Raw genomic sequence first — 15,297 nt, 5'->3', positions numbered from 1 at the left:
TATCCCTCACATATTATCTATCTATCTAATGTTTGGATGAAGCGTGTATTTTCTCCGTTACAAATGCCATGTGGTTACTAAAAGGTTTTTCTATATTTAGTTGTGATTCAGATAATGTCTTTGAAGAGATAGACCTGCTAAAAGGTGTACACATGTAGACCTGGTATGATTACCTAGAAAATGCTGTTTTCAGCCTTTTAATTATGAAGATGTCCCGATGTTGTATCTGTTTTATTATTCTATTAAAGGTGGGGTAGGTAAGTTTGAGAAACCGGCTCGAGTGGCTAGAATTTGAAAATACACAACCGATACAAATCTGCCACTTCCTTCAGACTTCCTCACAGAGCCCCTCCTCCATAACACACGAACGCGCACATGACCAATGAGGGCACGAGATCAGTCTGTGCCCCGAGGGAAGGCTGACAGGCAGGTAGGCCATCCAGTTACTTTAGCCGGCTCAGATGATTGGTCGAGCTATTTATAGCGCCACGGCTTCCACTGATGACTTTGATTTGTTGTCAAAGCGCTTCAGATATTCATTGCTATCGGGACGTTAAGAGCATCCATGGAATATAACAACAAGTGTATCTCGAGCCGGTTTCTCCAACTTACCACCCTTTAAAGTGAATATCTTTGGGTGCTGGACTGACAAACAAGACTTGGACTTTTCTGGACGTTTCATAAACCATGAATGAATCTATAAACTAAGACATTTTAACATCTTGCTGTTTCAATCATGTGTTTGTACGCCTTCTCATTGCAGGGTCCACCTGGCAGATTAGGCCCCCCTGGAAGAATTGGACCATCGACACCAGTACGTGTTAATAGGTTTAATGTGGAATTAGCATATTTATCTCCACATTTAAGATAGAAACTTTGCAACTTTGTTTTATATGTTTGATATGATGTGAAGTTTGAACCTATAGTTACATCCAACCAGTTAGTGTGCATGCTCCGTTATGAACCACTGGATGGCAGCGAAAGCAAGACAAAGCTGCTCTCATATCTAAAAACATCTACCCCAAAGTGCCATGAAATTATATTTAAGTATTATTTTTGTACCTCCTTACGTCCTGACCATAACCACCAAATATTCATTCAATTTTAAATAATTGTAACCCCAGTTAAATCCAGTTGTTTCACGTAATGCCAGTGTTGTTATGATTTAAAAAAAACTATTAAAACTATTTATTATTTTCTGTATGTTAGGGATCTTTTTACACAGCGTGATAATAATATATAATATAATATCCTGCTATACATTGTGTAACTGAAAATCGGCCCGTTAATAGTGTTTTATTTGTCTGAGTTTTATAGATTTGTTATCTTCACGTCAACGTGTATATTTTATACTATACTTTCTATTTTGAGATGTTCTAAATGTTATAATTTCCTCCATGGGGCAACCACATATTGGTTCTATGTGGTTGGAAATAATACTAGTATGATTTGGAAACTAGTAATTGTGGTTTTAATGGGGACATGTTTTACCTTAAGTGTCTTAGTCTCTATATTCAGCCGGATCTCCCTCCCACCTGACATTCGGAATATTGAGGCCCAATTCCAAACCACGCCCTACACCCTACCCCTCCGTTTGCGCGTTCGCGCGGAGGGTCCGCCATATTGAGGGCTGTTCCAAAGCAACGAGTGTGGAGGGGGAGTGGGCTATCAAGCCCTCAAACAGCGAGTCTGCAAAGGTGCTGACTTGCGACCGGTCTCTACCTGACCGGAGTCACGCTGTGTGTGTCCTCAGGAAACACGCTGTTAGCAAGTAGTTCCAGCAAACATCCACTGATAAACTGCGATGTTAGCGACCTCATGATGACCTCATGTGTTTTTAACTGAGGATCAAACCTGGGTTTAGTCTAGAAAAAGGTAAATGTGTGCATTTTATTATAAAGTTGTGTATATTTACAGACCGTTGCAAAAACTAAGAAGCTTATAAACATCAGGTTTAAAACTACAAGAGCTTTGAAACACAATGAAAGATGTTTGGAGTTTTATTTGAGTTATTCATTTAAACTTGTTGTCTAAGAGATGCTGATTTGAAACCGTTGTTAGATCCAATTACGGCACTTCCTGTTTCTGCCGGAGAGAGGGGAGGCCGTCCCAAAGCTTGCTGCTGTGTTTACTCCCTCCATCTGACAGGAGGAGCCTCGTTGAGCTGCGAGTGTGGCTACAGACAGAGTTCACTCCGTCACGGAGGGGTAGGGTGGAGGGAGTGGTTTGGGATTGGGGCCTAAGTGTCCTTAGTATCTATATTCAGCCGGATCTCCCTCCCACCTGACATTCGGAATATTGAGGCCCAATTCCAAACCACGCCCTACACCCTACCCCTCCGTTTGCACGTTCGCGCGGAGGGTCCGCCACATGAAGTGCTGTTCCAAACCAACGAGTGTGGGGGGGAGTGGGTTATCAGTCTGCATCACCTAGCCCTGCTGCACCACCTGAGCGGTCCCAACGCTGTGTGTCCGTCAGGAAACAAGCTGTCACAAACAGTTCCAGTAAACATCCACTGATACGTTGCGATGTTAACAACCTCATGATAACCTTAGGATCGTATCCCTGTGTTTAGTCATACCTATGCATTGTATTATGAAGTTGTGTATATTTACAGACTGTTTTATCATTATAACAGCTGATTTAAACTTCCACATTAAAATACCTGATGCATGAACACAGCCTAAAGGAGTGAATTAAAAACAAACACAACTTCAAAACCTGATCATGTTTTATATTTGTGGTAAAACATTAAATTGACTCGTTCCACGTGTCTTTCAGGGTTTGCCCGGCCACAGAGGAGAGGATGGAAAGAGTGGAACCCCTGGAGCAAAGGTGTAATAAACTATGTATGAATCCTAACAAAGTGTAATGCCGTGTGAAGGAGTTCCCTTTACACGTTATGTTTCTGTGCCGTGTTTCAGGGCCGGCGCGGTGAGACGGGGAGGCCCGGGGTCCACGGCCTCAGAGGAGACCCGGTGGGTGTTCAATTTATAATAGTCTATTTAATAGAATATTTTTAGAATATTTTATGAATATTTTATGAATTGTAAGGTGTCCATGGGTGCTTTGAAAGGCGCCTCTAAATAGAATGAATTATTACTATTATTTAATTATGTGTATAAAGATGTGACCAATGTCTCCGTCTGTCCTCCTCAGGGCGTTAGAGGTCATAAAGGGGCAAATGGAGAGCCTGGTACGAGAGGAAAAATGGTAAAATATATATATATTTTAACTCACTCTCAGCCTTTGAAATGTAATCATTCAGTGTTATTATTATTATTTTTGTAATACTCTTTTTATTGTCAAATTTGTAAACATTCAGACATGACATACATACTTACAACATACGCGGTAACTATTCGACACACATTTGAGTACGTATCAGGGTTTCCCACACATAGACTATACTTGGGCATACCGTACTCAAATGTGTGTCGAATAGTTACCGCGCATATACTGTAGAATACATCTCTCCATGGGGGGCAATACTCTCACTTTAATCATGTAGCAAGATATCTGTGTTTATCTCAGCTTACATACCAATTCCTTAAATAAAAGCACAGAGAGGAAATTAATAAAAATAATAGAAAAAAAAAAAAGGAAAAAAAAGTCATTATTTTAGTTTAATATTGTGTGTGTGTGTGTGTGTGTGTGTGTGTGTGTGTGTGTGTGTGTGTGTGTGTGTGTGTGTGTGTGTGTGGGTGTGTGTGTGTGTGTGTGTGTGTGTGTGTGTGTGTGTGTGTGTGTGTGTGTGTGTGTGTGTGTGTGTGTGTTAGGGGACGTTGGGGAAGAGGGGGTTCGTTGGCTCTGCAGGAGCTAAAGGGCCATCTGGAGCTGCTGGTCCTCCAGGTGGGCCGGGGCCTAAAGGAGTTCTGGGGCTGAAGGTGAGAGGAAGCAGTTATATGGTTTTATTAAACATAAATAAATGTAATAAATAACATTTGTATATAATGGACATAATGTGTGTATTAGGGGAAAAGAGCCCAGGCTGGAAGGAAAGGAAACAGAGGAGCTGCTGGGAAAAAAGTGAGCAAAGTTTTTAATGAGTTGCTTTAATGATTATCATAATTTTCTAATTCTTTATATATTTATTTAAGGATTTTGAGAAAAAAGTCAGAATTTTAAGATTTTCTGAAAAAAACTGATTTCCAGAAAAAGTCAGAATTCTGAAATGTTGAGAAAAAAAAGTCAGAATTCTGGAAATGTTGAGAAAAAAAGTCAGAATTCTGAAATGTTGAGGAAAAAAGTCAGAATTCTGAATGTTGAGAAAAAAAAAAGTCAGAATTCTGAAATGTTGAGAAAAAAAAGTCAGAATTCTGAAATGTTGAGAAAAAAAAGTCAGAATTCTGAAATGTTGAGAAAAAAAAGTCAGAATTCTGAAATGTTGAAAAAAAAAGTCAGAATTCTGAAATGTTGAGAAAAAAAAGTCAGAATTCTGAAATGTTGAGAAGAAAAAGTTAGAAATTCTGATTTTTTAGAACAAGTCAGAATTTAGATTTTCAGGAAAAGTATGAAAACATTTTTCCAAAGTCAGAATTTTCAGACAGACAGATGTTCTGAAAAAAAGATTTCCAGAAAGTCAGAATTCAGAAAAAAAGTCTGAATTCCGAAAAAAAAATTCAAAGTCAGAATTTTAAAGTTTTTCAGAAAAAAAGTACGATTTATTTATTCTTCACCTTTTTAAGAAATGATCTCAATCCAAACAATCCTGATCACTAATGTCTGGTATATAAATGTTTAATCAAAATCTGTATTCAGTAACAGCGTCTTAACAGAGGCAGTAATGCATCCAATGAATTCTGTCCTTCAGGGGGGTGAAGGTCCACGAGAAAGACCAGGTTCTGCTGGAGCGCCTGGAAAACCCGCAAGTATCCCTTTTGACGAATAAAATAAACACATCCCTGAATCTATTGATTACCTGAAGAAATCTGCTCATTTCAACGGACACGATGAACAACCGTGACATAACCCAAAACACACTCTTTACCCGTACACAAACCAAAAAGTTCATTTATCTTTAAGTGTATTCAACAGGATTGCTGATAGATTGCACTTGTATCCAGTTATTTCAAATCATGCTCATCGGTGTGTACAAGTGGGGCAACAAGTGTCATTTAAAAAATAAAAATGAATACTTCTGTTTATGACCTGCCAATTAAAATATTCATTTATCTATGAAGGCTTTTTTGTTTGTGTTTAAAATATTTTTAAAAATATTCATTGTTTTGTTTAGTAGAAGAAATACAGTAAGCCATGTACAAAATAATGTTTCTTTTTATTATTGAGACTTATTATTAATAAAAGAAATAAAAAATATATATATTCAACACACATTAATAATCACATCCTGATGCTTTGGGCTGTAATGATATAGTAGATACAAACAGGGAGGAGCAAGAGAAGTGGAACAAAAGTAAAAATAACAAACAAACCGGGAATATACTCAGAATTTAGAGATTTTCAGAGAAAAGACAGAATTTTAAGATTTTCTGAAAAAAACAAATTAACAGAAAGTCATAATTCTGAGATTTTCAGAAAAAGTATGATTTTTTTTTTTCAAAATCATAATTTTAAGATTTTCAGAAAAAAGTGAGACTTTTGTGATTTTTGAAAAAAGTCCGGATTTTAAGATTTTCAGAAAACAAAACGCGAGCATTTATTGAATAAAAGCTGGGACAACACAAAACAAATGGCAGGGGCAGGCGAGGAGGAACAAAAGGAAAAATAAACAATCAAAACAAGAACAAACCGGGAATATAATCATTTTTTAATTATTCTGAGATTTTGAGAAAAAAGTCAGAATTGAAATTTTGAGAGACTATGATTTTTTTATTTTCAAATTCTGAATTTTCAAGATTTCCAGAAAAAAATATGATTTTCAGAAACCTTCCTCACGGAGTGAAATGACCCGGAAGTACCTCAGTGTCAGCCATGATGAGAGCTGTTAGAATTATCTAGATCAGTGGTTCTCAAACCTTTTCATACCAAGGACCACTTAACCAATAAAAACACACTCGCGGACTCCACAAATATCCAAAATCACATCGCTTTTCTACAACAAATTACAAATCGCCTGACAACGGTACAAACAAGTGGCAACATGTGTGATGAAGGTGTTGCGCTGGGCTATATCATGCAATCAAAAGTGAAACTTAAGCTCGCTCCATTGCTGAGATATTCCGGCGAGAGTGCGGAAAACTTAAATGTATTTATTTATTTGAAATGTGAAATTTTACCAATATACTCACGGACCACTAGGGGGCGCTCATGGACCACCAGTGGTCCGCGGACCACACTTTGAGAAACACTGATCGAGATGATAGGAAAGGAGCTTTGAAACTTCCTTTATAACCTCCTTTAGCTTAGGAACCACTGGACCTTCCTTTACGAAAGGAAAGGAGTGGAGGGTGAGGGTGACAACCATAAGTTTCACTTCTCTTTTTTATTTCAATTCCAACCTTGGTCATGTTTCTCTGTTGTCCACGTTCATAAAACAACACCATCAGAGCACGGTGCAAAGTATCTGGATGCACTTAAAGTAGTCTTATTAAACATCCATGTAGTCCGCTGAATAAAAAACTGTAGTTTCCCCCCAGCAGACGCACATTTGTGATTCATAAATACGTCGGATAGTGAAAGTGCAGTCGATTCTCAAAGCACCGCAGTCTCTTCTCCTAAGTCCTTTTGAATTCTCCTATCCACTATCCCTTAACCCCGTGACCTTTCACACAGAGGTCAAGGAATAGTGGATAGGAAAAGACGATAGGAGATGATTTTTGGACAATTCGACAGCAACCCAAGACTAAATACACAGAAGGGTAATCACAAGAAACAGCTGGAGAGGGGAGGCGACAGGAAGCACATACAGACATGAGACAAGGGGTGAATGACTTTCAAAGTAAAACAGGAACCCGACAGACTGTGACAATCCCAAATGACACAGAAAATAAACAGATCGTGAAATAGAGTTGTTTTCAAGCTCGCAAAGAACCGAAAGAGAGGAATGTCTTGACGATTATTTCCTTGTCTTGTGATCTTGTTTTCAGGGCCTCAGTGGTCTGGATGGGTTACTCGGGGTTGAAGGAAATCCTGGAGATCCAGTAGGTTAAAACAGTCCTTACTACACTGAACAAAAATATAAACGCAACACTTGTTTTTGCTCCCATTTCTCATGAGATGAACTCAAAGATCTAAAACATTTTCGATATACACAAAATAACCATTTCTCTCAAATATTGTTCACAAACCTGAAAGAATGTGTGATAGTGAGCACTTCTCCTTTGCCGAGATAATCCATCCCATCTCACAGGTGTGGCATATCAAGATGCTGAGTAGACAGCATGATTATTGCACAGGTGTGCCTTAGGCTGGCCACAATAAAAGGCCACTCTGAAACGTGCAGTTTTGCTTTATTGGGGGGGTCTGGGGGGGTCCGAGAACCAGTCAGTATCTGGTGTGAGGGGTAGGGGTAGGGTAATGTTGTGAATCGAGTGGCCCGTGGTGGTGGTGGGGTTATGGTATGGGCAGGAGTATGTTATGGACGACGAACACAGGCCACTCGATTCACAACATTACCCTAACCCTAACGCTACCCCTCACACCAGATACTGCCTGGTTTTCGGACCCCCCCAGACCCCCCCAATAAAGCAAAACTGCACGTTTCAGAGTGGCCTTTTATGGTGGCCAGCCTAAGGCACACCTGTGCAATAACCATGCTGTCTAATCAGCATCTTGATATGCCACGCCTGTGAGGTGGGATGGATTCTCTCGGCAAAGGAGAAGTGCTCACGATCACACATTCTTTCAGATTTGTGAACAATATTTGAGAGAAATTGTTATTTTGTGTTTATAGAACATGTTTTAGATCTTTGAATTCATCTCATGAGAAATGGGAGCAAAAACAAAAGTGTTGCGTTTATATTTTTGTTCAGTGTATAATACATGTAGTCGTTATATTGTTCATCTTTTTACTAAATTATGATCTGTTCGTCCCCAAAGGGTGATGTAGGTTTCAGAGGAGCTCCTGCGAAACCTGGCAGCACTGGCAAAATGGTAAGCTCCAAAACACACATGGATGACGTGCATAACTTCACCATAAAACCATATTTTGTGACATTAAATACATCTAAAATGTGTTTAACGTTGTAGGGAAACCCTGGATCTCCTGGGGTCAGAGGAAGCAGTGGAGCACCAGCGTTTAAGGTACAACATTATTGCCTTTATTCATTTTTTTATAATGAATTGAAATAGTCCAAATGTACTGTATATTCACTGTGGACATGTGTATATAGTTTGATGTACCCCTGGTGTGCAATAACACCGCCTAACCATCAAGTAACTAAGTACTTATTTTACTTTATTAACGTGTGATTGTCCCTTAATATAATGTGGATAGATGGATAGATGGATAGATGGATGGATAGATAGATAGATAGATGGATAGATGGATGGATGGATAGATGGATAGAGAGATGGATAGATAGATATATGGATAATAGATAGATCGATAGATGGATGCTGGATCGATCGTCGCTCGCTCGCTGCTCTCTCGCTCGCTCGCTCGCTCGCTGCTGGCTGGATGGCTGGCTCGCTGGCTCGCTCTGGCTGGCTCGCTGTGGCTGGCTGGGCTGGTGGATCGCTGGCTCGATGGATGGCTGGCTGGCTGGCTGAGAGAAAGGGAAATGTTGCAGCAGCATAAAAAAAGGCAATTAAGAAATTAGAGAAATTAAGACACAAGAAATACATTAAAAATATATATATATATATACACGTGGATGTGGAAAATATTCATGTGGAAAAACACTTTTACAGTAACAAATATAATGCAGGATATTATTGTGCAATTATTGTTAACCTACATATTGCATATTGCCTTTTAATCTGCTCTATAATGAAATGTCCTACTGATGTCCTGTTCTGTGTTTCAGGGTAAATCTGGATTCAAAGGAAAACAAGGACCACCTGGACCAATGGGGCCAAAGGTATAGAAAGCAGAATAATAATTTTAAAACAGCATCCATAAAATACTTAACATAACATCTGTAAATATCTGTATGATCTGTACAGGGTCTTCCAGGACTGAGAGGAGAGAAGGGAGAGTCTTCAATCTCTGGTCTGAAGGTAAAGTCCAACATTAATGCCACTTTCCCACCAAAGCGCTTACAGGGCCAGTTCGGAGCTAGTGCCCAATTCCCCACCAGTTCTTCCTGTTTCCACCGCAGAGGGCTCTTTGCCCCCGAAAACCGATTCTTATCTGGCCCCACTTGACTGCCCGTCCAGAAACCAAGAACCAAATATGTCACGCTTACTTAAACGCTGATGTCAGAACGCAGCACCAGTTGGGCTCTGGGCGGTGGAAACACAACTGGGGCTAAAAAGAAGACCCGGTTTAGAACCAGAAAAGTACGGAGCTAGAACTGGAACTAGTTTACCTTTTTAAGAAATGATCTTAATCCAAACAATCCTGATCACTATTTTCTGGTAAATAAATCTTTAATTAAAATCTGTATTAAGTTGCAGAGTCTTAATCGGGGCAATAATGCATCTGATTTCAGATCGGAGCTAGTGTCTGATTAAGCACCGGTTCTTCCTGTTTCCACCGCATTGGGGCCAGTTCTTGACTCCCGAAAAACAGTTCTTATTTGCTCGTCCAGAAACTAAGAACCATATATGTCACGCTAACTTTAACGGTGATGTAATGACGAAGCACCAGTTGGGCTCTGAGCGGTGGAAACACAACTGGGGCTAAATAGAAGAACCGGTCCAGAACCATAAAAGCACGGAGCTAGAACTGGAACTGGTTTGGTGGGAAAGGGGTATAAGTGTACTGCATTACGGGGTTTATTGGGAAAAATATGTTTTATTTATCATTAAGATGGTTTATGTTTTCATTTCCAATTATATACTTGACTCTTTGTTGTAAGAATATACTAATGGGAAACGATTTTACGATAAGCTCTGATCGGCTTGCAAAAATCAGACACTGTTGATAATTGTTTGTTGACAACTTTGTTTACAGGGTCTCCCAGGTGAAATGGGAATATTTGGACCAGTCGGGCCATCTGGGCTAAAGGTTGGTTGAAATAATTGAAGATTAGAATAATTTACATTCCAAAAAATGCTAAATTTCTCCTGCTTTACCACATTGTTACCTTCCAGGGGAATCCTGGTCTGCAGGGGCTGAAGGGTCGAATAGGCCATAAAGGAAAGCAGGTGAGTGGTTTTTACTTCCCTTTTAAATATTTTTAGCAGTAATTTAATAATGAATGTACTTATTTTCACAGGGAGAGGCCGGTCCTCGGGGTCCACACGGGCGTAAAGGCATCCTCGGACTCGCTGTACGTTGCTTTGATATTTTGCTATTTGATAAAGTCATGAAACACTTCACAAAAGTAATTTCTGTTTTGTTTTTTCTTACAGGGCCAGCTTGGGAAGAAGGTGAGACTTTTTATTGCCTCCATGCAAGCGAGATTTTAGGAAACGCACTGATTAACAAGACTGACAAAGTCATTTGGGTAAAAACGTCAAAATTCTGATATTTTCAGAATTTAGAACATTTCAGAAAAACGTCAGAATTATAGGAAAAAGTCCTAATTTAGAGATTTTCAGAAACAAATCAGATTCTTAGAAACATTTCAGAATTTTGAGATTTCCAAAAAAAAGTCAAAAAAAATTAAAAAGTCAGAATTTTGAGATTTTGAGAAAAGTCCTAATTTTAAGATTAACGTCTGAATTATAGGAAAAAGTCCTAATTTTGAAATGTTCAGAAAAAAGTCAGAATTATAAAATGTTGAGAAAAAAGTCAGAATTTTTTTTGATTTTCAAAAAATTGTCAGAATTTTGAACATTTCGGAAAAACGTCAGAATTATTGGTAAAAGTCCTAAATTTGGAATGTTCAGAAAAAAATCTGATTTTTTGAAAAATTTCAGAATTTTGAGATTTCCAAGAAAAAGTCAGAAAAAGTCAGCATTTTTGAAAAAGTCAGAATTTTGAGATTTTCTGAAAATATTCAGAATTTAGAACATTTCAGAAAAAAGTCAGCATTATAAAATGTTGAGAAAAAAGTCAAAAGTCTGATATTCTGAGAATTCTGAGATTTTGGGCCAAAAATCAGAATTCAGAATTTTGAAATTTTCAGAAAAAGTCAGCATTTTTTTAAAAGTCAGAATTTTGACATTTTCAGAAAGAAATCTGTATTTTAGGAAAAAGTATTTAAAAAAAATATATATATATATATAAACATGATATAAACAGCAAACTGACAATACTGTAATTTATGTTTTTTGACTATTAAGTGTGTTCTTTGACCGGATCTCGTCTCCTGCATCCTGATTTCACTGTTTTCAAATGTTCTTTTGCAACAAAGAATTTTTTTTGAAAGCTCATGCAGTCAGCCTGAAATTATTCCAGTCTTTCATTATTTGCGGTTACCATGTGTGTGAATAGTGAGATTTGTTGAAATGCATTAGTCGTATCGAGACAGAGTCTGACTGTGTTTACAGGGAATGAAAGGAATCGAAGGAGGGAGAGGACCAAAGGGAGTGAGAGGCAAGCCAGGACCTCCAGTAAGACATGCACTCGTCTAATCATCAGTTAAAACAAAAGAAAGTTAACTGTAACATACTGTGAAGTGTGAAGAGGCATTTCAATTGTAATGTATTGCCATGAGTTTCTCCCCTTTTTCCTCACAGGGGAAGCCAGGAGCACCGGGCATCAGACGCAGGCCTTCACCAAGACGGGGATCAAAGCTCAGACCGGGTCGTCAGAGACCCAAAACAGCACGCATTAAAAGATTCAAACCTGAAAACGTGCTGAAGGTAAACTGATCGTGGGTTCAAGTGTCCCTCTCAGATAAACTTTATCTACTCCGTGTCCCTGATTTGTTTTGTGTCACGGCTTCTGTCCACATAATGCGTAGCAGTTCAGTCAGACAACTCACGTGTTTCTTGATATGTTAGAGAACTCTCCCTCGTCCCCGGCTTGAGCTTCATCTCAGGACCCATGTGTCCTCTCCAGAAGGGAAGGAGTCATCACATACAGAGACTAGTTCCTTCACAGTGTCCTTCACATGCTGATATCCAAGAGAGGGAGTCACACAGTCACAAGATGGAGGAACAGAAAGAAGTATTCAATGTTTACTTCAGATTAGCAATTTATTGATTATCCTCTCAAGAATGGAAGTAGTCAAAACAAAAAAAGAGAATTTGTTGGTATTTTTCCAAAAAATCTGACTTTCTCAAAATTTTGAATTTTTCTCAAAATTCAGAATTTTCCTGAATACTTCAAAATGTTAATAATCCCTGGTCCCTAGTCATCACATACAGAGACTAGTTCCTTCACAGTGTCCTTCACATGCTGATATCAAGAGAGGGAGTCACACAGTCACAAGATGGAGGAACAGAAAGCAGTATTCAATGTGTACTTCAGATTAGCTCCACGTCAGAAATGAGCATGCTTGATGTCTCTCTCCATAGAGGCTGAGTCATCATGTTCATCACATAGCTATCATCTGCCTCAAGCAGTCCTGATGCTCTTCTGGGTCATCTCACATCCTGTCATGTTCACAGCTACAGTTGATACCTTTGTAGCATGCTACTCTCATGTTGGAAGAGGACGTTCAGGATTTTTAATAAGTGTAAGTGTTCCTTCACATCTTCCCTTGACCGCATTAACCCCAGGGGTCCAGGCTGCTGTCTGAGGAGGAAGAGGAGGAGGAAGAGGAGGAGGAGGATTCGTCCAGCTGGCCTCAGGGAACCAAAGAGGATCCGGCCACCTCCTGCTTCGAGCTGGGTGTCATGCACCCTCACCTGAGCGACGGTGAGCCTCTGAATGCGCTGCGCTCTGTACTGAACGATGTTCTGACTGATGGGGCACTAAAGTGGATCATCTCGCAGGTTTCTTTTACATGGACCCCAACCAAGGCTGTCCGCACGACTCTGTGAGGGTCTTCTGTAACTTCACAGCCGGAGGAGCGACCTGCATCGAGCCTCTCCCCTCACAGGTACACTCACTTACTCCATGTATCATTATTATAACGTGGAGTGGCGATTTTGTCCCTAAACTACAAATATCCAATCAAAAAAACGGCACAACATCAAACTGCAGCTAAGGCCCCAGGTCGCCCATTGTAATCGTTAATCTCCTGTTCTTTAGATCAAGCTAAGTTGGAAACCACAGAAGAAGAATGCACCGGTCCAATGGTTCAGTCAGCAGCACGCTGGGAACAAGGTAACGCATTTTTAATGAGTAGAGACACTTTGGATACATCTGGAAACGGACTCCCGTGTGTCTCTGCAGTTTGAGTACGTCGGACTGGATGTGGTCCAGCTGAGGTTCCTGCGGCTGCACAGCCTCTCGTCCTCGCAGATGCTGACGCTGCGCTGCCCGGAGAACAGCTCCAGGTCTGCAGGAGACACGCCGTCAGCTGATCACCTGCTGGGAGACACGTCGTCAGCTGATCACCTGCTGGGAGACACATCGTCAGCTGATCACCTGCTGGGAGACACGCCGTCAGCTGATCACCTGCTGGGAGACACGCCGTCAGCTGATCACCTGCTGGGAGACTCCGGCACAGAAATCCCTTCCCACTTCACCTCCGTGTCCAGGAGAGGCTGTGAGGTCAGTCTCCTGTTCAGTGTTTAGTACATTATATGTCTCTTCTACATCAACACGTGTCCCCTCTTCTTCATGTCTCTTCTACATCAACATGTGTCCCCTCTTCTTCATGTCTCTTCTACATCAACATGTGTCCCCTCTTCTTCATGTCTCTTCTACATCAACATGTGTCCCCTCTTCTTCATGTCTCTTCTACATCAACATGTGTCCCCTCTTCTTCATGTCTCTTCTACATCAACATGTGTCCCCTCTTCTCCATGTCTCTTCTACATCAACATGTGTCCCCTCTTCTTCATGTCTCTTCTACATCAACATGTGTCCCCTCTTCTTCATGTCTCTTCTTCATCAACACGTGTCCCCTCTTCTTCATGTCTCTTCTACATCAACATGTGTCCCCTCTTCTTCATGTCTCCTCTACATCAACATGTGTCCCCTCTTCTTCATGTCTCTTCTACATCAACATGTGTCCCCTCTTCTTCATGTCTCCTCTACATCAACATGTGTCCCCTCTTCTTCATGTCTCCTCTACATCAACATGTGTCCCCTCTTCTTCATGTCTCTTCTACATCAACATGTGTCCCCTCTTCTCCGTGTCTCTTCTACATCAACATGTGTCCCCTCTTCTTCGTCTCTCTTCTACATCAACATGTGTCCCCTCTTCCTCATGTCTCTTCTACATCAACATGTGTCCCCTCTTCTTCATGTCTCTTCTACATCAACATGTGTCCCCTCTTCTTCATGTCTCTTCTACATCAACATGTGTCCCCTCTTCTTCATGTCTCTTCTTCATCAACACGTGTCCCCTCTTCTTCATGTCTCTTCTACATCAACATGTGTCCCCTCTTCTTCATGTCTCTTCTACATCAACATGTGTCCCCTCTTCTTCATGTCTCTTCTACATCAACACGTGTCCCCTCTTCTTCATGTCTCTTCTCCATCAACATGTGTCCCCTCTTCTCCATGTCTCTTCTACATCAACACGTGTCCCCTCTTCTCCATGTCTCTTCTACATCAACATGTGTCCCCTCTTCTTCATGTCTCTTCTACATCAACATGTGTCCCCTCTTCTTCATGTCTCTTCTACATCAGCATGTGTCCCCTCTTCTTCATGTCTCTTCTACATCGACATGTGTCCCCTCTTCTCCATGTCTCTTCTACATCAACATGTGTCCCCTCTTCTCCATGTCTCCTCTACATCAACATGTGTCTCCTCTTCTTCATGTCTCCTCTACATCAACATGTGTCCAAATGTCTCTCAGAGGGGCGTGGGGGAGGGGCTCCTGATTTTCATCTAAAGTCACAGACAGAGAATCAGCTCTTTGGAAACAGGGCTGAAACAGAGGGGATTATGGGTAATGCTGCAATGATCTGTTTGGTATTTCAGCCAATCAGAGACAGGCTCTGGATATATCTGACACCTGTGATATATTGATGAGAAAGAGCGTCACAGGGGACCTTTAACTTCCCATCTCCTTCTCTCCCGTCTGATCCTACAGGTGGAGGTGTCTGTGACGGTGCGGGGGGGAACGGAGCTGCATCGAGGTGACATGCAGCTACTTCCTGTCAGAGACGTGGGGGCGGAGCCTACGGTGTGTTCTCCAACCGTCTCTGAAATCACCGCCGTGCTGGGACCCCTCTGTTTCTTGTGACCTGAGAGGTGTGTGTGTGTGTGTGTGTGT

General features: G+C 40.7%; 1 protein-coding gene across 1 annotated transcript; it reads left to right on the top strand.

Moving 5' to 3' along the window:
- The first annotated feature begins 7,021 nt into the window (after positions 1-7,021).
- On the top strand, positions 7,022-15,297 carry LOC117445485 (collagen alpha-1(V) chain-like). Its single transcript, XM_034081209.2, has 16 exons — positions 7,022-7,103; positions 8,002-8,055; positions 8,152-8,205; positions 8,931-8,984; positions 9,070-9,123; positions 10,022-10,075; positions 10,162-10,215; positions 10,287-10,340; positions 10,423-10,440; positions 11,506-11,568; positions 11,695-11,820; positions 12,682-12,820; positions 12,898-13,004; positions 13,157-13,231; positions 13,301-13,621; positions 15,115-15,297. Exons 2-16 carry the CDS (start codon positions 8,053-8,055, stop codon positions 15,265-15,267), a joined length of 1,329 nt encoding a protein of 442 aa, XP_033937100.1. The 5' UTR covers positions 7,022-7,103; positions 8,002-8,052; the 3' UTR covers positions 15,268-15,297.

The sequence above is a fragment of the Pseudochaenichthys georgianus genome, chromosome 4, assembly GCF_902827115.2.
Source record: "Pseudochaenichthys georgianus chromosome 4, fPseGeo1.2, whole genome shotgun sequence".
NCBI classification, from domain to species: domain Eukaryota; kingdom Metazoa; phylum Chordata; class Actinopteri; order Perciformes; family Channichthyidae; genus Pseudochaenichthys; species Pseudochaenichthys georgianus.
The sequence above is the reverse complement of the archived record's forward strand: the minus strand, read 5'-3'. Positions and strand labels throughout refer to the sequence as shown.

What these genes read in the sequence shown, in the direction of transcription:
- LOC117445485 (XM_034081209.2), top strand. An exon ending in CTTCAATCTCTGGTCTGAAG is followed by an intron (nt 9,124 to 10,021) that starts GTAAAGTCCAAC and finishes CTTTGTTTACAG; the next exon opens with GGTCTCCCAGGTGAAATGGG. An exon ending in TCGGGCCATCTGGGCTAAAG is followed by an intron (nt 10,076 to 10,161) that starts GTTGGTTGAAAT and finishes GTTACCTTCCAG; the next exon opens with GGGAATCCTGGTCTGCAGGG.